This window comes from Oryza sativa, chromosome 3 (genome assembly GCF_034140825.1).
Source record: "Oryza sativa Japonica Group chromosome 3, ASM3414082v1".
In the NCBI taxonomy this organism is placed as follows: Eukaryota; Viridiplantae; Streptophyta; class Magnoliopsida; order Poales; family Poaceae; genus Oryza; species Oryza sativa.
The window spans coordinates 27,257,891-27,281,911 of record NC_089037.1 but is presented as its reverse complement, the minus strand read 5'-3'; the positions used below and the strand labels follow the sequence as shown (position 1 = coordinate 27,281,911).

Genomic DNA, 24,021 nt, shown 5'->3' with positions numbered 1-24,021 from the left:
GCGCATATGCGCGGGCTTGCTTCCTAGTTAGTTACTAACAAACCCCAACAAAGTTCAACTTTTGTTTATTTTTTTCAAACTTAGTCAAAATAACGAGCGGTTTCATTACCATACCTCAACAGTATTGAAAACTCTAAAAAGAGGTTGTTCAGTATTGAAAACTCTAAAAAGAGGTTGTTCAGCCTGATTTCCACTTTATATTCATAACATTTCATAAGCTATTTGGGGCGTCAAAATGAAGGATTTATCCTAGGTTTTTCTATTGAGGTTGTTTGGTTTGTAGGATTTTGAGTTGCAGATTTCCTTTGAATGCATTCCCGTCCTGCGCCTCATTTTAATATGAATTTGAACATGAGCTCTAATATCATGGTTTTATTTCCTTAGAGAATTCCAATGCAACTCTCTTTGCTCACTCAATCTAACTGATATATAACCTAAAAAATTTTGTTTTTTTTCTTATGAGCCATCCAAACACATGTTTTGATTATTTTTTGTGGTTTTATTTCTTAAAAGATTCAACATTTTAATCCTTTGTTTTTTTTCTATCCATATATCTTTGTTTCATGCAAAAGGAGCCCTTGAGTAGTACTCTCACTGTTTTTTAATACATTGTGTTATTGACTTTTGTTATAATCTTTGATCTTTGTTTTCATTCAATGATTTTGTGGAAATCTTAAAAATATAAGTAATGCTTAAAGTTTATTTAGTGATAACTCAGACCACGATAAAAGAAAACATATTTACTTAATTTTTTTTAAATAAGACTAATGATAAATAATGTAAAAAATTGACGACGTTATAGATTACAAAACGGAGATGGTAAAAAGCAAGGGGACAAACAGTCGTTTATGCTACCGGTATCAAGAATGAACTTAGGGAGGCGACACTTTCGAGCCGAGGGTAGTAGTAACAGTGTAGCACTAGCAGCCAAGTTATTGCTGCCAGAACAGAAGCGACCATCATCGCAGCCCTGGATTTTTCACATTTTGGTCCTTTTAAAAAACTTATTTCGTAAATAGACCCCTAGAAAAACTTATCCTAAAAATGGTACTTTTTGGGGCGCCAGAGTGGCTGGCGCCGTCGTCCAACAGGACGGCGCCAGCCTCTCTGGTGCCGTCCCACCGCCGACGTGGCGGGGCGATGCTGAGGTGGCTAGGGGGAGTGCGCCAGAGTGGCTGGCGCCCCCCCCCCCCCCCGAAATTTTTTATTTTTGTTTTATTTGTTTGATATTTTTTTCACGCTTAGGGACACACAAGAACCAACCATAGAAAAATTGAACTCAAATGGACGTAATATATAACATGTAGAATTTTTCCTCTCCTCTCCTCTCTCCGAACTAGTGTAGAGGAGAGAGATGTGCAACTTTTTTATTTTTATTTTATTTTTTTGATATTTTTTTCACACTTAGGAACTCACAGGAACCAACCACGTAAAAAATAAACAAACGGACGAAATATGTGGCATGTGGAATTTTCCAAAGCTCTACCGAAAAACTTCTCTCCTCGAAAACACAATCTTGTATGCGGAATTTGGAGTTTTTAATATCGCCGAACCTGGCAAAGCTGGGGAGAATCGGATGTAACTTTTTCTGTAGATGTCCGTTCATATATTATTTGCCTGATTCCGAGTCCGTATGAGAAAGTTACGCCTATTTTAATAGATGGCATATTTTTTTCCGTTTCGGTAGAGTTTTGGAAAATTCTACATGTCACATATTTTGTCCGTTTGAGTTTATTTTTTATACGGTTGGTTCCTATGTTCTCTTAAGTGTGAAAAAATATCAAAAAAATGAAATAAAAATAAAAAAATTACATCTCTATGTACTGTTTAACTTATATATGTCATTTCATGTGGTTATATTTTGAATTAGATTAAGTAATTTATATAGTGGTAGAGTGCATTATGTTTAACATGTTGATCAAAGGGTTTTACTAAAGGAGTTATGGTCTAATTTTAGTGAATGTGCAAAGTAGACTAAGTGGTATGCTAGATATTTTCAGACTTAGCTAAGTGGTAGTTCGTGTTTAAATTTTTTTTTTGTGGTTGGTTGTATCGTGATCCTGAGTGTGAAAAAACATCCGAAAAAATAAAATAAAAATAACACCGTTGCAACTCCATACAGAGAAACAGGAATGGAGGCGGCGGCGCCAGCCATGCTGGCGCCCTCCGCCCTGGGGCGGCGCAAGCATGGCTGGCGCCCTCCTCCTGCCACGTCGGTTCGTGTGCGCCACGGTGGCAGGAGGACGGCGCCAGAGAGGCTGGCGCCGTCCCGTTGGATGACGGCGCCAGCCACTCTGGCGCCCCAAAAAGGACCATTTCTGGGATAAGTTTTTTCAGGGGTCTATTTGCGAAATAAGTTTTTTAAAAGGATCAAAATGTGAAAAATCCAGCATCGCAGCCTTGGCATCTCCCGCATCATCATCAATCTATCCTGCGTTTCACCCATGACGCGGCATCCAAAAATCACCTCAAGATCTAGGCTCTGTTTAGTTTCACGCAAAAATTAAAAGTTTGCTCTTATTTAGTTCACAACTTTTTTTCAAACTTCCAACTTTTTTATCACATCAAAACTTTACTACACACATAAACTTTCAATTTTTTTCTTCAAACTTTCAATTTTAGTGTGGAACTAAACACACCAACGATGCGGCAGAAAAGTCGGAAGTCTGTGTGTGTAGAAAAGTTTGATGTGATGGAAGAGTTGAAAGTTTGAAGAAAAAAAATGGGAATCTAAACATATGCCCACTCTAACAAAGCAGTAAGCCCCTCTTTAGATTCCTCCCTAAAATTTTTCACCCTTTCACATTAAACGTTTAACATCTGCATGAAGTATTAAATATAGGCTAAAAATAACTAATTACATAGATTGCGACTAATTTTCACCCTTTCACCCTAATTGTTCCATGATTTGACAATGTAGTGCTACAGTAAACATTGCTGATGATAGATTAATTAGGCTTTATAAACTCGTCTCGCGATTTACTGACAAATTATGTAATTAGTTTTTTTAGTGCCTGAACATCCTATATAATATCCGATGTGACACGTGAAAACTGTAGATCTAAACATCCCCTCAAACAAAGCAGTAAAAAGGTTGGAGAAAATGTGATCCGTAATACCCAAACGGGGCCACCCCGATCACACACTCACAGTCCACGGGCGTGCAGAACCGCAGGCCTGCAGCTACCCAACCATCGCACCGCCACCATCGCCGGCACGGTGGCCCGCGCTTGCTTAACAACGGCTACTATCTCCATCTCTACCCCATCCGGGCCGTCCAACGCCCACCGGCCTCCCCACCGATCCAACGGCCATCCCCGCCTCCACCGCGGCGCGCGCCCACACACACACACACACTCCCCCGGCCGCCGCACGTGGCCACAGCTCAGCACACGTACGTCCACGAGTACTTGTACTCCTATACTACTCCATTTGTTTTGCACACCAAATAATACCTTACCCCCGCCACGAATCCGCGGCTTTCCCGGCGGGCGGGCGCACGCAAACGCAACGCAGCCGCGCGGGCGCCACCGGGTAGCAGCAGCCGCGTCGCGTAGGGGGTAGGCTCCATCCGCGTAGGCATATGATTCTTGGATGATTTGGTCGGCTTCCGTTCCTTGGGTCGTCGTCATCGCCGTCTTCACTCTTCACGCCACACTTGGCCGCCGCGTCCATATCTTCTTTGTTCGTCTGCTGCTGCTGCTGCTGCTTTCACACTTCTCCTTTCTGCTCTGGGCGCGGCGCGAGCTCGAATCCATGGAGGCCGAGTCGAGAAAGCTCCTTTTGGCTCTGGCCGTCTCGCTCTGCTGCTTCGTCGCCGCGTCGAGTAAGTAGCTTTTGGGTGGTTTGATCGGTCTCGTGTCCCGAGGAAATTGCCGGATCAAGAAGCTGTAAAGCTCGGGGAATTTTTTCTTTCCATGGCTTTTTGGTTTTTGATTGGTTGGATTGGGTGCAGGAGCGCAATCGTACATCGGGGTGAACTACGGCGAGGTGGCGGACAACCTGCCGGCGCCGGAGGAGACGGCGAAGCTGCTCAAGTCGACGACCATCTCCAAGGTCAGGCTGTACGGCGTTGATCCGGGGATCATGCGCGCGCTCGCCGGCACGGGCATCTCGCTCGTGGTTGGCGTGGCCAACGGCGACATCCCCTCGCTCGCCGCCGACCCCGCCGCCGCGTCCCGGTGGCTCGCCGCCAACGTGCTCCCGTTCGTGCCGGCGTCGACCATCTCCGTCGTGGCCGTCGGGAACGAGGTCCTCGAGTCCGGGGACGCCTCCCTCGCCGCCGCGCTCCTCCCCGCCATGCAGAACCTCCGCGCCGCCGCCGCCGCGGCCGGCGACGGGGCCGCCAGGATCAAGTTCTCCACCGTGAACACCATGGCCGTGCTCGCGCAGTCCGACCCGCCGTCCACCGGCGCCTTCCACCCGGACATCTCGCCGCAGCTGACCCAGATCCTGGGCTTCCTGAGCAAGACCACCGCGCCATTCATGATCAACCCCTACCCCTACTTCGCCTACCAGTCCGACCCGCGGCCGGAGACGCTGGCCTTCTGCCTCTTCCAGCCCAATGCCGGCCGCGTCGACGCCGGGTCCAAGATCAAGTACACCAACATGTTCGACGCGCAGGTGGACGCCGTCAAGTCGGCGCTGGGGCGCGCCGGGTACGGCGACGTGGAGATCGTGGTGGCGGAGACCGGGTGGCCGACCAGGGGCGACGCCGGGGAGGCCGGCGCCACGGCGGACAACGCCAGGGCCTACGTCTCCAACCTCGTCTCCCACCTGCGGTCCGGCGCCGGCACGCCGCTGATGCCGGGCAAGCCCGTGGACACGTACCTGTTCGCGCTCTACGACGAGGACCTCAAGCCCGGCCCGACGTCGGAGCGCTCGTTCGGGCTGTACCACACCGACCTCACCATGGCGTACGACGCCGGCCTGACGTCGTCGTCCGGCGGCGCGGCGAGCCCGAGCAACGGCGGGGCATCGCAGCAGCAGCCGAGGGGCGGCGGCGGCGGGTGGTGCGTGGCGAGCGCCGGCGCGACGGAGGCGGACCTGCAGGCCGACCTGGACTACGCGTGCGCGCAGGTGGGCGTGGACTGCGGCGCCATCCAGGCCGGTGGCGCGTGCTTCGAGCCCAACACGGTGCGCGCCCACGCCGCCTACGCCATGAACCAGCTCTACCAGGCCGCCGGCCGCCACCCCTGGAACTGCGACTTCCGCTCCTCCGCCACGCTCACCTCTGACAACCCCAGTACGTGCACACATTCAAGCTCTTTTTTTTTTCCAAGTTTTGCATAAATTTGTCAATATTTCAAGATTTTTTTTCCAAATTGCTCACATTCATTCATTTATTCATTCATTCGATCGACATTGCTCATGTGCTGAATTGCTGGGGCACTTGCAATGTGGCTTCCTGCACTGCTGAGGCAGGCCTTTTCTTACTGAAATGTCTCGCTTTTTTGCTGCAAAAGCTTGCATTTAGTAGGTAAACATATGCAATTTGCAGGACTAGTGTTTTCCATTGTTAATGTCAGGGAATGAATGGATTCTGTAGGAAAGTGGTAGTAGTGCACAAGTTAACTTTGCTCATCTTTCAGCAACAGCTCTCTGAACTCCGAAGTTATCTACTGCGTGCCTTTACCTGCTTTCTTGCTGTTGGTATAGAGCTGCTCGTTATGATTGTTTACTATAAGTTTGGATTAGTGGATAAATTCCATCTGTTTAGCTAAAAATCAATTTTTGCAGCAATGTAAACAGTCTCTTTTCCACATAATATGCTGTTGGTCAATCAAAATTAACTGTGCTAATCTGAAAAACTCCTCTATGATTTTTCTGCAGGCTATGGCTCATGTGTGTACACCGGAGGCCAATGATGAACACCAACCATCACGGACTCAATTACCTATTAACCATTTTATCCTCCACACAGCTCCAGTCCATGGCCCATATATAATTCGTTTTCTTCTGCAGCTATCACCATATATGATGATCTACTATACAAGTTTTCCGGCCCTACAAACGCCTGCGCGAATCGAATAAAGCCACGGACAATAATGTAACGTTTTATGGTGGCGGTGGTTGGCTGGCTCACTGTGAGGATGCATATCGTCCTGTCTCCGTCTTCTTCTCGGCGTAGCAGATGCTTCCATTTCCTCGGTTTGCCTTTGTGGCTTTTGTGCCTTTGTGCGTGCGTGTGTGTGACTAACTGTGCATATGGCGTCTCTTCTAGTGCAGCTTTGGGCAGGTTGGCTTTGTGATGACTGTGTAGAGGCGTGTGAGTCGTTGTCAATGGTGATACAGGTTGTTTGGTGTGTAATCTACCTATGCTTATATGTATATGCCTATATTTATAGTCGATTATGTTGCATTATTTGTACGTGCATGTTGTCATGCTTGTCTGGAATATGACAGTTTTATCGGATTTTTGGAGTAATTTCTCGTGAGGTAGTATAATGTTCTTTGATGAATGTGGTTTCTATTTTCTTGCGTGTCCCAAACATTGCATTGGCTTAAGTTTTTAACCCTTGTGCATACTTGTAACGAAAGAGATTTGTGGATTTCAAAAGACAATATAACATCAGGGTCGTAATCTGAAATTGAAAGGTGCTTTTATCCGTCAAACGGAAGAAAAAAAAAAGGTACCCGTAGTGTCATTTTCGATGTTGTGGAATTAGTTTGTGGGATAGCAGTTGGTAGGCCAGATCTTTTGGCCATTTTCCTTCGTTGGTTTTTCTTGCCATGTGGCAACATGATTGACCTTTCAACATCATTCTTCTGTAAGAGCTGAGTTGTTGAATCAACCTTGCAAAGGGATCCCATACACATTGTAAAAAAAAAATGGTGGCGATTTAGAAAGAAAAGTATTGACGGTTACAAAGGGAAGTGTTGTAATTCCCATTTTTGAGTCATACTGTATTGACTTGTGAGCGAAATATAATGAAATCTAAAGAAATATTCTTTTATATGAAAGAATTGAACAGTTTTACAGTTACTTAAAATACAGATGTCATCATTCCATCCATTCTCACCGTGCGTAGGAGGTCGCGAAAAGGCTAACGGAGGATCGATCGCCCCTAGCGATCACCCCCTCCTTCACGTGGTTTCTTTTTTTGGCACCACATTATTTTTCTATTTTAGTAAATTTATGCATCTAAAGTTTATACACCCCAAGTTTACACATCTAAAGTTTAGAGACCCAAAGTTTATAAGTCAAATGATCTTTTCTATAAATTGATTTATAGTTCTCTATTTTACACATTGTATTCCGATTGAAATTCAATGTCATTTCATAGGATTTAGCCTTCGAGAAATCTCGTATCAGCATCGATGCATCTTCTTCTTCTTCCGAACTCTCTACACTCAGTTGAACAACAGAGAAAATCAAGCCACAGATACTACTAGCTGACAACAAATCAACAATAACTAGTTTCTCAAAAAAAAAAACTTGCATAAACATGTGACAGTCGCCCGCTCACACAACGGTCACTCCCCGGTGGTCCCTTTACCCCCACTTCTCCCCAGTCTGCCATAAAACCAACCCTACTACCGCGGGCCCCACGTTCAGGTGGGCCCCACATGTCATCCACATAAAAACAGCCTAGTCGGACACCTCCTCCTCTTTCCTCCTCCTAAACCCAACGCAACGCGTCCCCCAACAACTCGCCCCCCCCCCCCTCTCTTCCTCCACCCCATTTCGGCGTCCGTTTCTCGCCGCCGCCGCCGTGGTAGTATCCTCCTCCTCCTCGCGAGCTCCGGAAAGCTCCAGCCGAGGCCATTGCGTTCCTCGCCTCCATGCCCGGATCCCAGTAGATCCCCCCTCCCTCAACCAGCGCGAGGTCGCGGGGGGCGTGCGGGCGGCGGCGGCATGGCGTCCGTGGCGGAGCTCAAGGAGAAGCACGCGGCGGCCACGGCGTCGGTGAACTCCCTGCGGGAGCGGCTCCGTCAGAGGCGGCAGATGCTGCTCGACACCGACGGTGAGGTCCCCCCCCACCCACCCCTCCAACCCCCACAGGCGGTGGGAGCTCTCGAGGGCTCGGGGTGAATTTAGCGGGGTTTATTTTTTTTGCTGATTGTTTTGGGGTGTGTGTATGTGTATGTGCAGTGGAGAGGTACTCGAGGACGCAGGGGCGGACGCCGGTGAGCTTCAACCCGACGGATCTGGTGTGCTGCCGCACGCTTCAAGGCCACAGCGGAAAGGTTGCTGATCAGTTGACTTTCTGCCTCTCGTATCTCAATTTCGGTACAGCTTTTGCGAATTGGGGTTCGGTCGTACGGTTTTGGAGGTTGAATTGTGGAAGAAGAGATGGATGAAGTACTAGCACTTGTTTGCGATTAGAAATAGTTGCAACTGGTGCTAGACGGGGTGGTAGTGTAAGCCCAGTTAATTTCGAGTGAGTAAGATTCGGTGATTGGGTTGGTACCTCTAGTTAAGAAACTTGACATTAAGTTGAATGCATCATTTTTGGGCAAATATTGATTATTTGGTCTAATTTTGTGTGGATTTTAGCATGTTTTTAATACTGGTCAAGTTGCATTGTTGTAGATTAGAGTTAAATTATCTTGTGTTTAGGAATGTTGGTAGGAGGAACTTGAATTCGAGATGCTATTCAAGAAGAAGAAAGTTAATTAAGCACTTATGTCATATTTGCTGTTTTGCATGCTTTTGTTGCTTTATTTGCCTTATGTTATATAAATGGTAATACAATTAGTTGAACTGTGTGGTGTGTAGCTACTCTCTGGTTTTGAGGAGGTTTGGTTCTCCTATTTCTAAATATAAAGCCACCATTTGCCTTGAGGAACAAACTTTGTAAACCTTTATTGGTCCAAGAATGTTTTGGTCTGCTTATCCTTTACTGTGGGAAGCGGAGAAAGTCTTCTTTTATGGAGGTTGCTCTTGTTATAAAGGATAAGGCTCAAGACCTTTGGTTCACAGGAATGAGATGAAGGTGGATAAGTAGAGTAACTTTGTTAAATGCTATATTTTGTGTGTAATAATAAAAAACCTGTGTAGGTAGATGCACTTTTGGTTGCTTCCATCCTTAGAATTCCATTCTTTACCTGTGTATTTCATTTTCAATCAGAGCAGGGGTTAGTCCTTTTCCTTCTAAAAAGTGAAATCGCTATGATACTTTACAATATTTAAGCATGTGTTGGCTAATATTTTTTTATAGATGGCATTACATCCTAATCAGATAGTACTACCCATAGACAGAACTAGGTTGAACTAGATTGCAATTTTGACAACCAGTTCATCATTTACCTGTTTAGAATTCTATCGTCCCCTAGAAATGTTGTTTCACTTGTGTCCATTGAATCAACCAGAGTCATATTCTAAAAAAAGTGCCAAAAATAGGTTTTGTTAGAATGTATTCCCCATATAGGCAATACTGTTTTTGTATATTTTATGGAATAAAATTCCACTAGTTGATTTGCAGAAGCAATGTCACAGACAACCATCGCTGGCTGCCTCCCTCCCTTATGCATGGAATGGTAACATGCTTATTGCAAAACTTGGACATGGTTGAGTGATTTGGTATACAAACATTAGTCTCTCCTAGGAGGATAGTTCAGTGTTTATTTCTCCTTTCTAGTCACAGCTGCATGTATTCCCTTTGTTCACTTTTATGCGGCATGGTTTGACTTGTCATGGTCTCAAAGATTGTTACCATTGGTTTCTCTTATAGTATATTGATTTTTTTTATGGTACTCTTAATTACACCTTGGTCCAATGGATGGCATTCATATTACCTCATTGGAGGTAATAGATCGCGTAAAAAGGAAAGAAAAATAAAATCATGAACCTGCAATAAAAATTGTTTGCCAATAAAGTAAGGGACAATTGTGTTTGTACTCCAGCTTTCAATCTCCACTGTGATTTTGCCCTCACTTTTTAGGGTTTGCAAATTTACCCATGTTTTTTCAAAATGAAGTCACCGTTTACCCCTACTATGGATGGAAGTTAGGTGGGTCCCACAATAATGAGCTAAGGAGACATAAAAAAGGGGGAAAAACGATTTTAGAAAAATGAGACTACCATTCTACCCTTGAGCATGTTCAGTCTCCTGTTATCCTCCACCGTTTCCATCAGATCATCCACAAATCCTAGACCTAGAGCATGCGGCAGCGGTCGTGAGCCTGTGCGGAAACACAAGCAGGTGGTGGCTCCTCGGCGCAGTGACGCCAGCAGCAGTTCGCGGCAGCGGCAGCGGCTCTGGCGAGCCTGTGTGGAAATGCGAGCAGGTGGTGGCGGTGGCTCCGGCTAGCCTGTGCGGAAACGCGAGCAGGCAGCAGTTCCTTGACGCGTTGAAGCAAACGGCAGTCCACGGAGGCTCCGGCAAGCAGGCGGCGGTGATTCCTCGGCGCATCGATGCAAGCAGTAGTCTGTTTTTTTATGGCGGCAGTGGCTCCTCGGCAACAAATCCTAATCCTAAGTTGTGGCTTACAGACTCTGCATAACCATGGCTCTGGGCTAGAAGATTGCAGAGTAAACCAACTGAAATCCATGGTCGATTCTTGCCTCTCTTGAGTTCATATGATGCGACTGTCCAGCTGTCCTTCCTCCGTTCCCATGGTTTGTCAGGGTTCGGCAAAGGCCCCATACCAATTTGGCTTGTTTTTGTCTGATTCTCCCACTGAAAATTTCTGTTGTCAAGAACTCTTTATGCTTTAAGAAAATATTCAGAGCAATGCTCTCCGGTCAAAATAGAGTAAAACACGTGTTATAGAAAAGGGACAAATATGCAATAGCAAACGGGGGTATAAATGTCTTTTCGTGCTCCATTTAAACTGACCATCCAAATTAGGGGTAATGCTCTGCTTCGTTTTCAGAAGGAGGGGGGGGGGGATGAAAACGCAAACCCTAAAAAACAGGGGCAAAACCACAGTTGGACTCCAAAACAGGGGTAAGAACGTAATAGCCCCATACAGTAAATATTTAATGCATAATTTTGCCTCCCCCCCCCCCCAACCCCCACCCACACCACCATCCAAAAAAAACTGAATTACTGTGTTGGTGTTGAATGTAATTCGAATTACTTTTATTTGTCATATTAAATCTTGAGGTTTCAAAAGTCACTTGTTTTTTAAAACCAGCAGCTGTTTGCTTTGTAAAGTATGCAATTTGTTTTGCACATTCCTGGTATGCAGAAAGAATAATTAATTAATTACAGGCATTAATAGTTTCCTCTTCTGCTGTGATTTATTAATTATTAGATGGAATTATATCTATCACTAGATAAAGCAAATATACAAACTAATGGTTAGGATTTGTTGCTTGCTCTTACCACTCTACATGTAAGATGGAGCGTCCTAAAAGACCTCATAATATATATGTTAAACTACAATACGGTGAAATATATGAATATACTTGAATACAAATAATGACACCACTATTACATCACTAAACGTACATATAGTCCAACAAAATATCGCTAAATTACATTACATAGTGCATATATGCCATCTAGCAAAGTGTATTCCGTAGCTGCACCAGTTACTTCTTTGTCAGCGCATATTTACAAAACTTCATACTTGAACATGCGAAGACAGTTTCAGGTAGTGTACAATCACTGATTGGACTCGGATCCTCTGTAGCATGAATACTCCCTCCGTTCTAAAATAGATGCCTTTTAGAATCCAGTGCAGTCAAACCTGGAAATTTTGGTCATGAATGTTCCCCAAAATATTAAAAGGTGTCATGACATTCTAGAATTGTCTTGGAAAATACTTTCAGACCATTATATTTTTAATATTTTTTTATGGACATACGATTAGAAGTAATGGTCAAACATGTAATTGGAGATCGTGTCAGTTTACTAAGCAGAAGTGGAAGAATGCAATTGGAGCCTCTATTAATGTTAATGCAGTAGCTGTTTCAATGATTATTGTGTTTGGTCAGATCCCTTGGTTATGACTTGAAACAAGATATGAGCGTAACCCTATTCGCCAATACGTGCTTCCACAGTTGCTAGTCCAGCAGATCTACATTACTATTGACACATTATTCAGTCCCCAGGATCTTATATGGCGTGTATAGCATAGCTGGTTGACAGATGTGGTTGCTAGAAATAGTGTATTTTTCATAATCTTTAATACTCAGCTCAATTCAGGATACTTTTCATCAATTCATTAAAGAACTGGCCTTCTAATGGATCTAGGGTGTATAAGTTAGTGCTCGTAAGGCCGCAACATTGACATATGATCACCGGTTACGGATAGTCCGCATAATCAGGTCAAATAAGCAATATGACCCCTAGGTTGGCAACCAAATGAACACAAAGTCACAAACTACTGATGTTTATAAAGTTGCAATACTAGAAAAATTGGAATGCAAGGAATTTATGATCTGCTGTTGGTTCCAAGTTCCAAGGTCCAACTGTTCTAAGATGCCTTTTTTTTTGTTCTGCTACTTTGCTGTGGCAATTGAACACTTCAAATTCCTCTGTGGTACATTGGTCGGCAAAAATAAATGCTTTTATCAAATGATTTCATGTTTTATGCCTAGCATTAACTCATTAGTCACTGCAGGTATATTCTCTGGATTGGACCCCTGAAAAGAATTGGATAGTCAGTGCCTCACAAGATGGAAGGCTAATTGTATGGAATGCATTAACAAGTCAAAAAACACATGCCATAAAGTTACATTGCCCATGGGTGATGACATGTGCATTTGCACCCAATGGCCAATCTGTTGCCTGTGGTGGTCTTGACAGCGCATGCTCTATCTTCAATCTTAACTCACAAGCAGACAGAGATGGGAATATACCAGTATCAAGAATACTTACCGGACACAAAGGCTATGTTTCATCCTGTCAGTATGTCCCAGATCAGGAAACCCGCCTAATTACTAGCTCTGGTGATCAAACATGTGTCCTGTGGGATGTTACTACTGGCCAAAGGATATCAATATTTGGCGGTGAATTCCCATCAGGGCATACGGCAGATGTTTTGAGGTATTTTTCTTTCTTTCTTGACTTGGTTCATTTGGACATCCTGCTTACTATTGCATAGCATTTAACTGTTCTCCATGCACTGAATTGAAATCCTCTTCTCACATATGACAGCTTCAACTTAAGCTACTGAATGCTAGGTTTCCGTCTTCAGTAATATGTGAATACTGTTAGTGCGATAGATATATCTTGTTTGTTATCACTGTGTTTTGCCCTTGTTCCCTAATGATGTGTCTTAGCTATGTTCACTGCATCAATTAAGTGGTACAAGTTTGCTTGCAAGATATGGCTATAAATAGTATGCCCTCCGTATAAAAATATACAGAGGGAGTATGCAATGTTGTCACATGGTAGCAGATGAAGCATTTGGTCTTAAAAAGGTTTGTGAAACAATTTCATGAATCTAGTTGAGGCACAAAATAGTAATGAATTGGCTTATACACGTGGCATAGAAAACATCTTTGTAATGTAGCAACATGCCTTTTTTTCAAATGAACTGCTGAAAGTGATTTAATTTAATTTGGTTATTGTTTTGAAATATATAAGCTGCTATGGTTCTGTTTGCATAGGTGTTTTTTTTAGTGCTCTAATATATCTACTTTCTGCTGCAGCTTGTCCATAAACTCATCAAATTCGAATATGTTTGTTTCGGGTTCATGTGATGCAACTGTAAGGCTGTGGGATATCAGAATTGCAAGCCGGGCAGTTAGAACATATCATGGTCATGAGGGTGACATTAACAGTGTCAAGTTTTTCCCTGATGGCCAGAGGTTTGGTACTGGTTCAGATGATGGAACGTGTAGATTATTTGACGTGAGAACAGGGCACCAACTTCAAGTATACAGTCGGGAACCTGATAGAAATGATAATGAACTCCCAACTGTTACATCTATTGCATTTTCGATATCAGGAAGGCTTCTTTTTGCTGGATACTCCAATGGTGACTGTTATGTGTGGGACACACTTCTCGCTGAGGTTTGCATCATTGGCCATTTCTCATGAATTTTACTACAGCTTAGATAGTGTGAAAACAGAACCTGAAAACAATATTGACCAAATTACTGTGGACTTTAATATATTACATAGTCATGCTTTCCATTTTTTGAAAAAATATCGCAAATATTGTATTATACCTGTTATATACAACTATACTATTATATTACAGTCAGTTGGAAGATATGCTATTTGAGTTACACGACCTTAACTCTGTCAACAATGTAAACATGCTTGTATGTCGGCATGTTGTAACTTTTCTGGTTTGAAGATAACTACTTCCTCCGTTTCACAATGTAAGACTTTCTAGCATTGTCTGCATTTATATAGATGCTAATGAATCTATATATATAATAATGTCTAAATTCATTAGCATCTATATGGATGTGGGCAATACTAGAAAGTCTTATATTGTGAAACAGAGGGAGTAGCTGAATTCGTGCTTGGAGGGTCATTTTCGCCTTGTTTCAATAATGTAACTGATAGGGGGTAGGCTTTGAATATATATATTTCTTCTCTCTTTATATATTGGTTTTACTGTTGTAACTTGTAAAATCGGTTCACTTGTGAATTCTTTTGTTTCTGATAGGTGGTACTTAATTTGGGAAACCTCCAAAACTCTCATGAGGGGCGTATAAGCTGCCTTGGTCTTTCTTCTGATGGGAGTGCATTGTGTACAGGAAGTTGGGACAAGAATTTGAAGGTACGAAAGCTTCTTTTGATAATCAAGTGCATGCCATGAACTGTACTACCTTAACACTGTTAAATTATAATCACGCTGGAATGTAATTATCAGTTGTAAGACCTGCTGTCCTTATTCCAAAATTAATAGCTTGTGAGTTGCTTTTTAGAAACAACAACTAACTTCTGCACTTTGTACTAATTTGACATCCTTACTAACTGAAAATGTTCTTATATCATAGATTAACACTTAATATTAAGATACAGAAGAACACTTTGGTCGGCAATATTTGCTAGTTTATCCGGCCGTTGTGCTGTGTAAGGAAGTCATGCATTTGTTGATTTTGACAACCGTTACCCTTTAGTTGTAGCTTTGCCATGATTAACGTGGTGCTTTTTTATCTCATAAAGATCCCAGCGGAACTTACTGAGTTTTGTGTTTAGCATTTGCCATGTTCTAGAAGTGAAAGCAAAAGAAAATATTTTGGTGCAAACTCCAGCATGTTAACGTTTGAGTTGCTGCTTGTTGAACATTTTCAGATTTGGGCCTTCAGCGGACACCGGAAAATAGTTTGAAGGACAGTTTTCTTCCTGTGTTGTTGTAAGTTCCTTGTGTTAAGAATTACGACCAACTCGATGGGCTATGGAAATCAGTTTGTTGGTCTTGTAGCATAGAATCAGGCAATCAGCTGTATCATATCCTAATGTCCAGTGGAAAAATGCAATCTGTTGTCTTGGCAAGACGTGTGCTCTGACTCACCGTGTTAAGTTGATGTAGTGTTTATATTACCAGAAAGCATCATCCATTCGGATCGGTCTCTTCTTGTTGTATAACTTCTTTTTGTAGTAGAAAGCTACCAACTTTTGCATTTGTATTTCACAACTGATTATGAATTTGTCCCTTTCCAAGTCAGGCATATCAGCTGTCCATTGTACTGTGCTGCTTGTGCACATGTTTAGTGTATTTCCTACTCTCTTTTTAGTATTGTCCACATTCATATACTCCCTCCGTATTTTAATAGATGGCACCATTGACATTTTCTCATATGTTTGACCACTCGTCTTATTCAAAAATTTTATGCAAATGTATAAGATATGAATCACACTTAAAGTACTATGAGTGATAAGATAACTCATACAAAATAAATTATAATTACGGAAATTTTTTTTTGAATAAGACGAATGGTCAAACATGTGGGAAAAAGTCAACAACGTCATCTATTAAAAAACAGAGGTAGTATATGTCAGTGAATCTAGACTATATGTTTGTCTAAATTCATTAACATATATATGAAATATATATGAATGTGGGTAATGCTAGAAAGTTTTATAATATGAGGGTAAAGCTAGGAAGTTTTATAATATGAAATGGAGAAAGCAGTAATATTATGCTTACCAGGTTGACAGTTGTGACAACTGACAGCACTATGTTTCGTATATTTTGATTATCGGGTTGGTCAGTTGTTTGCCATGGTGATTACGAAATTAACATGTAGTACTACTAGTTAGCCCTGGTACTTTTTCGAACCCTTTGGCACCTGATATCTGTCACTCTTTTTTAAGCCTGTTCACTTTGATGAAAAAAATCTTTGTCAAAATTTTGGTATAGTTGTCAAAATTTTGGTAAACAGGATTTCTTATATAGTTAGCAAAATTCGACAGCAAACTAAATGTAGCCACTTTTTTAGCAACTTCACCGAAATTTGGTAAGGTTGAAAATGACATTAAAGTGAACAGTCCCTTAAAAGTCGGAAAGTTCGCTATTCAGATAAAGGTTATACATATGTAAAACGGTCAGTAACTCAGGATAAATGCATTTATGCATCCTATGGGCTTATATGGACCCTTTTATCTGGGATTATAATAAGCGATTCGTAATTTTTTTCTGGCAAATTATCCTTCATAAAAAAACAGTAGCATATCAGATGAGAAAAAGAAAATCATCCTGCCAATAACAAATCACAGGAAATCCGGCGAGATTTCCGAAAAACTGCCCCGCACGCGCACGCATCCATATCCATGCATTTAAAACAGCAGCGACCGCGTGGGAGACCAAACCCTCCTCTATTTAACTCGGGCGCGGCGTTGGTGGGAGGAGAAATATGGCGGGAAAACTTGGCGCCATCTGTTCCCGCCTCATCTCCCCTCTATTTAACCACCATTGCCGCCTCCGCCGCTTCCCCCAAATCCACTCACCTCCTCCACCGTTCGTCCCCTTCTCGCGCCACCACCGCCTGCCGCCGAGAGCTCTCTCAGCCGTCGCCATGGCCACCGCTACCAACGGCAACGCCTCCGCCGCCGCCGCCGCCGCTGACTCCGCCGTCCAGGAGCCCCCGCACAAGATCGCCAAGGTTGCTCCCTTGCTCAAGGTCAAGAAGCTCTCCGAGAACGCCGTCCTGCCGTCCCGCGGCTCCGCCCTCGCCGCCGGCTACGACCTGTCGAGGTACGCGCCCGGCAAGGTCTCCCCGTGAAAAACAAAAATGGCATCGCCGTTGGTGGTTGTTTACACCGTTTTTGTGGGTTTTTTTTTCTGATCTCAGCGCGGCGGAGGTCGTCGTGCCGGCGAGGGGGAAGGCGATGGTGCCGACGGACCTCAGCATCGCCATCCCGGAGGGCACCTACGCGCGCGTCGGTGAGCATTTCCTCTCTTTATTCTTTTCCGTCCATTCCTTTCTTGCTTGCGCACCAGGTGTTTGACGAAATGCCTGTCCGGTTTTAGCGCCGAGGTCTGGGCTGGCGTTGAAGCACTCGATCGACGTAGGCGCCGGGGTGATCGACGCCGACTACCGTGGCCCGGTAGGGGTCATCCTCTTCAACCACTCCGACACCGACTTCGCCGTGAAGCCCGGCGACCGGATCGCGCAGATGATCATCGAGGTGATCGTGACGCCGGAGGTCGCCGAGGTGGAGGACCTCGACGCCACCGTCAGGGGAGAGGGAGGGTTCGGATCCACCGGCGTCTGAATGAATGAAGCATCGTCGTCGTTAGCTCCAGGAAGTTGGGGGAGTTCATTTGGTCTGTGATGGATGGATGGGTGATGTCGTGATGAAACACTTGTATCCTCTTAATGCCTCGGATGCTTTTGTGGTGTCGAATGGAATCATCTAGCCTAATGAATCTAATGAAATTCGTATGCTTTTGCGGTGTTGAATGGAATAATCTAGTCTAATGAATCTAATGAATTGGAATGGCTGTTTTCTAGTCAAGGGGAAGATGTGCAGACTTGTCACAATGGGCTTGTATGGTTTGTAGCCTTTTTCAACCAAGCTAAAAAATAATGTCAGTCTGTCTGGTTTATAGCCAGAAAAAAAAATCATTGCCGTCTTATTTGGCTTAGTGACTTACTCAGATACTAACTTTTACCAAATTTTTTTCGGCAATGACCCAACTTCTGCCATTGCCAAAATTTTGTCATCGTTGCAAATGGCAAGGAACCAGACAAGCCCAACATCCCCATTGGCCATTCCTCACCCTTGTGCTGGGATAGTGGGATGTGCATTTTCCACTCAACAAGCACGCGTGCGTACTGTTTACTGAAGTCTTGGCAGAGGTTTTGGCAGAGCTACACTCTGCCTCTCTCTGACAGGTTTTGCTTTGACCTGTTCCATGCTCCAAATCCTCCATGTATAGTATAGCACGCCCTCTTGCCCTACAGTATTGGCCTAAAGGGTAACACGCATTTTAATAAAATCATCCTGATTAAGCCTTAAGCGTATCTTTCATCTCAAACAGCAACAGCTTTGCATCCTCCATTGATACATCAACCTGTGCCATGTACCTCCTGAATCGTACTTCACCTGTTGGCAGAGATGCAACACCTTAATTTTGGGGATAAGACCTTTGTTTTCCACATCTTCTCTATTTTTTGAATCTGAGAGTACCACAATGCTCTCTAGGCCTCTACCCGTGTTTCCCTTCTTTTCGTTTGCACTAGTACTATCATCTTATAACACAAAGAAAATCCCTCGTTTGTCATAATGCCAAGCGCCAAAATCGTAATATATACCCCCGTCCTCTATCGAGATTTCTAATACTCCCTACATCCCATCTTGAAATTAATAGATGGGCTACGGCCCATTCGAAGATTAATTCTTTAGAAAATCACAAAAGCCCACCTCATGGGATGGCATGCATGTGGAGTTTAGTACCACCTTGCTTATTCTGGGAGAGGGGGACCTCCTTAAAAGGGAGGATGCCCTCCTAGCCACTTGAAGCATGTGTGGTGGAGAGAAGAGAGGAAACACGTGCTCGCTCACCTCGCCTCGCCTGGCAGGGCAGGCGACGCGTGGATGATGTACGCGTCGAATGGTCCGCAAAATTGGCTCCTCACCATTGCGCAGATGCAGCCTCCTTTTACAGTTTTGTTTTGCTGCAGGAAATTACGCGCGACTTATCCGGTTCGGTTTACGCGGGCGCCCTGATCAGGCGATCTATCTGTATATAAACCGAGCCGCCGCCTACACGCACGACTTATCCGGTTCGGTTTACGCGGGCGCCCTGATCAGGCGATCTATCTCTATATAAACCGAGCCGCCGCCTTCACGCAACACACGCGAAATTAATCTAGGGTTTGCCTCCTACTCTGTACTGCGCCGTCGCTCGTAGATTACTCCATCCCGCTCGCCGGCGTGCACCGGCGATCGGGAGAGCAGGTCTCCGGAACCTCTACCTTCGACGTCCTGCACCGGGAGAAGGCGGCAATAAGGTTTTTGGGAAGCGCTTCGCGCGACTGCTCCCTGTTTGTCCGCGACGGCTCGCCTTCCTCTCCACTCGCGTGCTTCACGCCTTCGTCGACGCTCGCAACCGCGAGTAGTTCCTGCCGAGCAACCGGTCTTTCCGCCACCTCGGTACGTGTTCTACATGTTGTGCATATCTGTTCATGCTTTACTGCTTAGTTTACATGTGTGGATCTAATGATGCGTTCAATCTAGTTTACATCTGCAATGTCATGATTTATTTATGGAATAAATTAAATCATTATGTGCTTATAATTTCAACAATCCAAAAAACTTATTATAGGCGCTGTGATTTTACTATGGCTGGTTTTGCCGATGCACTGAGGCCGGATAAATTCACCGGTGTGCACTTTAAGAGATGGCAGATCAGGGTCACTCTGTGGCTGACGGCTATGAAATGCTTCTGGGTGAGTACTGGCAAACCTGAAGGAATTCTTACTGTTGATCAGCAGAAGCAATTCGAGGAAGCCACTACTCTCTTTGTGGGATGCATTCTTAGCGTTCTTGGCGATCGTCTGGTCGAGGTGTATATGCATATGACCGACGCTAAGGAGTTGTGGGATGCACTGAATACTAAATTCGGTGCTACTAATGCTAGCAATGATCTGTATATTATGGAGCAGTTTCATGACTACAAGATGGCTGACAACCGTTCTGTAGTCGAAGAGGCTCATGAGATACAAACCATAGCTAAGGAACTCGAACTCCTTAAGTGTGTCTTACCCGACAAATTTGTGGCCGGGTGCATTATTGCGAAACTACCTCCATCATGGAGAAGTTTCAGTACTGCACTTAAACACAAGAGACAGGAATACTCCGTTGAGGGGTTGATAGCGTCTCTTGATGTTGAGGAGAAAGCTCGGGAAAAAGACGCCGCGTCTAAGGGCGATGGTGGGCAGTCCAGTGCCAATGTTGTGCACAAGGCCCAGAACAAGAGCAAGGGGAAATACAAAGCTCAACAGACCACCAACTTCAAGAAGTAGAAGAAGAACAATATCAATCCTAACCAGGATGAGAGGACTTGCTTTGTGTGTGGGCAACCTGGTCATCTGGCTAGGAAGTGTCCACAGCGCAACGGGATGAAGGCACCTGTAGGGCAGACTTCTAAGTCTGCTAATGTGACCATTGGCAATACTGGAGATGGAAGCGGGTATGGTAATTTACCTACTGTTTTTTCAGTTAATCAGTCTACTAATTGGTGGGTTGATACTGGGGCCAATGTACATGTTTGTGTTGACATCTCATTGTTTTCTTCTTATCAGGTCGCACGGGGTTCCACCGTCATAATGGGGAATGGGTCACATGCTTCTGTTCGTGGTGTTGGCATGGTAGATATGAAGTTTACTTCGGGAAAGATCGTGCAGCTGAAGAACGTGCAGCATGTCCCTTCTATCGACAGGAATCTTGTTAGTGGCTCCCGTCTGACTAGAGACGGATTTAAGTTGGGTTTTGAGTCTAATAAAGTAGTCGTGTCTAAACATGGATATTTTATTGATAAAGGTTATGAGTGCGGAGGCCTGTTCCGCTTTTCCCTTTCTGATTTCTGCAATATGTCTGTGAACCATATTTGTGGCAGTGTGGATGATGAGGCTAATGTTTGGCACTCACGTTTATGTCATATTAATTTTGGCTTGATGTTTCGGCTTTCCAGCATGTGTTTAATTCCTAAGTTTTCCATTGTCAAAGGTTCTAAGTGCCATAGTTGTGTGCAATCGAAGCAACCTCGCAAGCCTCACAAGGCTGTCGAGGAGAGAAACTTGGCACCACTAGAACTCCTACATTCAGATCTTTGTGAAATGAATGGGGTGTTGACGAAGGGTGGAAAACGATATTTCATGGCATTGATTGATGATGCTACTAGATTTTGCTATGTGTACTTGTTGAAAACGAAAGACGAGGCTCTAGACTATTTTAAAATTTATAAGGCAGAAGTTGAAAATCAACTTGACAGAAAGATAAAAAGGCTTAGGTCTAATCGTGGTGGAGAGTTTTTCTCAAACGAGTTTGACTTATTCTGTGAGGAACATGGCATCATACATGAGAGGACGCCTTCCTATTCTCCCGAGTCTAATGGGATTGCTGAAAGGAAGAATCGCACACTGACTGACTTGGTGAATGCCATGTTGGACACCGCGGGACAACCTAAGGCATGGTGGGGGAGGCATTGTTGACCTCGAATCATGTGTTAAACAGAGTTCCTAACAGAAATAAGGACAAAACACCATATGAGATATGGATTGGGAGAAAACCATCACTTTCTTATTTGCGCACATGGGGGTGCTTGGCGAAAGTCAATGTACCAATAACGAAGAAGCACAAACTTGGACCTAAGACTGTGGACTGTGTCTTTCTGGGATATGCTCATCACAGCATTGCCTACAGATTTTTAATAGTTAAATCCGAGGTACCTGACATGCATGTTGGTACAATTATGGAGTCTCGTGATGCTACCTTCTTTGAGAGCTTTTTCCCAATGAAGGATACACATAGTAGTTCGAGTTAACCCTCTGAAGTAATTCCCAGTTCAATCACACCACCAGAACAAACTGAACATACACATGAACATGTCACTGAGGAGGATGTCAGTGAAGCTCCTCGAAGGAGTAAGAGACAAAGGACGGCTAAGTCCTTTGGTGATGATTTCACTGTGTACCTCGTGAATGACACTCCTAAGTCAATTTCAGAAGCATATGCATCTCCTGATGCAGACTAATGGAAGGAGGCTGTCCGTAGTGAAATGGATTCCATTATCGCTAACGGGACTTGGGAGGTGACAGAGCGACCCTATGGGTGTAAACCTGTGGGGTGCAAATGGGTGTTCAAGAAGAAGCTTAGGCCTGACGGTACTATTGAAAAAAGTACAAGGCTCGGCTTGTTGCTAAGGGCTATACTCAGAAAGAAGGCGAAGATTTCTTTGACACTTACTCACCTGTTGCTAGATTGACCACAATTCGTGTGCTACTTTCCCTAGCAGCCTCACATGGTCTTTGTCACAGCCTGATTTTCGTTTTAGGATTTATAAATTATCTAATAAATTATTAATAGAATTTATATTAAATGTTCTTTAATTTACAAGTGAAGTTAAATGTGGGAAATAAAACTTCCTAAATATAAAGCATGGTTGGATTTAATTTTTATTAAATTCTCCATGATTAATTTTACTCTCTGAAATTTTCTCGGATTTTTTCAGAGCTCAATTCCTAAATGATACAAAGAACAGTTCAGTAATTATTTAATCATTAATGATCTAATTATAATTGTTAAGAGCTTTTCTTGTTTAAAAATCCTTAAATTATAAATTGTTGTTTAATTGGAATTATTAGAAATAATTATAAAAGCCTACAAGAGAAGCTCTAATTTTAAATAATAAATTCCAATATAAAAATGGGCTAGATAAAATTTTCTTAAATACTTTGCTTGATTCTATAGTTCCTAGATTTTTCTGGGATTTATTTGAGCAAAGGAAGTATTTTTAATAAATGAAATTGCATTTCATGAATAATTATAACTGAAAAAGGTTTTAAAATCCTGGGCCGAAAGTCGGCCCAAAACCCTCTCTCTCTCCTCCCCGGCCCAAGCCGGCCCGCAACCGAGCCGCCGCTCTCCTCTCTCTCTCCTGCTGACAGGTGGGCCCCACCTGTCAGGGTCGTCGTCAACCTCGCGCCGCCGTAGCCGTGCCCTAGCCGCGCGCAAGCCACCGCCGCCCTTCCAATTTCCGTCGCTCCTTTCCATCTCCGGCCGAATCGATAGAGGGGAAATGATCCCCGGGATCCCCTCTATCTTTTCTCTTATGGAATCGTCGGCTATTTTCGTTTGGAAATCCGTGGATTCGAGTTCGATTCGGATCGATCTCTCTCCTCTGAACCCTAGACTTTCCTTCGCCGTCACCGGTCGCCGTGGGCCTTCGCCGCCGCCTTCCAACCCCTATATAAGGACCCCCGAGCTTCCCTCTACCCACCGCCACCCTCGCCTTTGCCCGCCGCCGCCTGTAACGCCCTAGCCTCGTGAGCCCGTGCGCCGCCGTCGCCGCCGTTCGTCCAGCCGTGCGCCGCCGTCGCTCCGGTCGTCGTCACCGCTCGGGGAGGTCACCGCCGTGGTCGCCAAGCCGTCACCAATCTCGTCCGCCCCTCCGTCATCGCCGGAAGACCACCGTCGTCGTCAACCCGACCGTCATCGCCGCTTCTTCCTCGTAGCCGTCACCGTCCGGTCGCCGTCCGCCGCTGTTCGTGCCTCGGTAAGGATCGCCGCGTCGCCCTCTACCCGTTGGTGCCCTCCGTTTGCGCCGCCGCGCCTTCGTTCGCCGGCGAGCATGCGCCGCCCGAGCCGTCGCCGGTGATGACGTCATCGCCGACGTCATCGTCGCCGTGTCCCGTGGACCGCCGTGGTCTGGATCGATCTCGGCCGTTCGTTGTGGATAGGGTTGATCTAGACCGTCCGTTCCGTAGACCGTTCCTCTGCACCCGGTCCACCGTGAACCCGAGCCGCTGACGCAATAATCTTCTTTTCCTTTTCAAAAATAATTCATTATTGCGTCATAATTCAATAAAAATCCATATAAGTGTTTTAATCCGATTTAATCTTTAAAAAATCATAACTAATTCATCTTAGCTCGGATTTAGTTGGTTCAAGTCTCTAAATTTTTCTAAAATTGAGATCTACATGTTAAAAA

At 44.5% G+C, this 24,021-nt stretch overlaps 3 protein-coding genes across 3 annotated transcripts; all 3 read left to right on the top strand.

Annotated features, from left to right (window-relative positions):
- The first annotated feature begins 3,654 nt into the window (after window positions 1-3,654).
- Window positions 3,655-6,343, top strand: LOC4333681 (glucan endo-1,3-beta-glucosidase 7). The gene is made up of 3 exons (NM_001418401.1): window positions 3,655-3,826; window positions 3,956-5,245; window positions 5,833-6,343. Exons 1-3 carry the CDS (start codon window positions 3,757-3,759, stop codon window positions 5,865-5,867), a joined length of 1,395 nt encoding a protein of 464 aa, NP_001405330.1. The 5' UTR covers window positions 3,655-3,756; the 3' UTR covers window positions 5,868-6,343.
- A 1,336-nt stretch (window positions 6,344-7,679) lies between these two features.
- Window positions 7,680-15,531, top strand: LOC4333680 (guanine nucleotide-binding protein subunit beta-like). Its single transcript, NM_001418402.1, has 6 exons — window positions 7,680-7,967; window positions 8,096-8,190; window positions 12,520-12,944; window positions 13,553-13,916; window positions 14,524-14,637; window positions 15,156-15,531. Exons 1-6 carry the CDS (start codon window positions 7,859-7,861, stop codon window positions 15,189-15,191), a joined length of 1,143 nt encoding a protein of 380 aa, NP_001405331.1. The 5' UTR covers window positions 7,680-7,858; the 3' UTR covers window positions 15,192-15,531.
- A 1,181-nt stretch (window positions 15,532-16,712) lies between these two features.
- Window positions 16,713-17,820, top strand: LOC4333679 (deoxyuridine 5'-triphosphate nucleotidohydrolase-like). Its single transcript, NM_001418403.1, has 3 exons — window positions 16,713-17,058; window positions 17,156-17,247; window positions 17,335-17,820. The coding sequence occupies exons 1-3, from the start codon at window positions 16,718-16,720 to the stop codon at window positions 17,577-17,579; spliced, it is 678 nt and encodes a 225-aa protein (NP_001405332.1). The 5' UTR covers window positions 16,713-16,717; the 3' UTR covers window positions 17,580-17,820.
- The last annotated feature ends 6,201 nt before the right edge of the window (window positions 17,821-24,021 follow it).

Coding starts and splice junctions, on each gene's coding strand:
- LOC4333681 (NM_001418401.1), top strand. CDS start 3,757: ATGGAGGCCGAGTCGAGAAAGCTCCTTTTGGCTCTGGCCGTCTCGCTC. Junction 3,827..3,955: donor CTGCTTCGTCGCCGCGTCGA/GTAAGTAGCTTT, acceptor GATTGGGTGCAG/GAGCGCAATCGTACATCGGG. Junction 5,246..5,832: donor GCTCACCTCTGACAACCCCA/GTACGTGCACAC, acceptor ATTTTTCTGCAG/GCTATGGCTCATGTGTGTAC.
- LOC4333679 (NM_001418403.1), top strand. CDS start 16,718: ATGGCGGGAAAACTTGGCGCCATCTGTTCCCGCCTCATCTCCCCTCTA. Junction 17,059..17,155: donor GCCGGCTACGACCTGTCGAG/GTACGCGCCCGG, acceptor TTCTGATCTCAG/CGCGGCGGAGGTCGTCGTGC. Junction 17,248..17,334: donor GGGCACCTACGCGCGCGTCG/GTGAGCATTTCC, acceptor GTCCGGTTTTAG/CGCCGAGGTCTGGGCTGGCG.
- LOC4333680 (NM_001418402.1), top strand. CDS start 7,859: ATGGCGTCCGTGGCGGAGCTCAAGGAGAAGCACGCGGCGGCCACGGCG. Junction 8,191..12,519: donor TTCAAGGCCACAGCGGAAAG/GTTGCTGATCAG, acceptor TAGTCACTGCAG/GTATATTCTCTGGATTGGAC. Junction 13,917..14,523: donor GGGACACACTTCTCGCTGAG/GTTTGCATCATT, acceptor TGTTTCTGATAG/GTGGTACTTAATTTGGGAAA.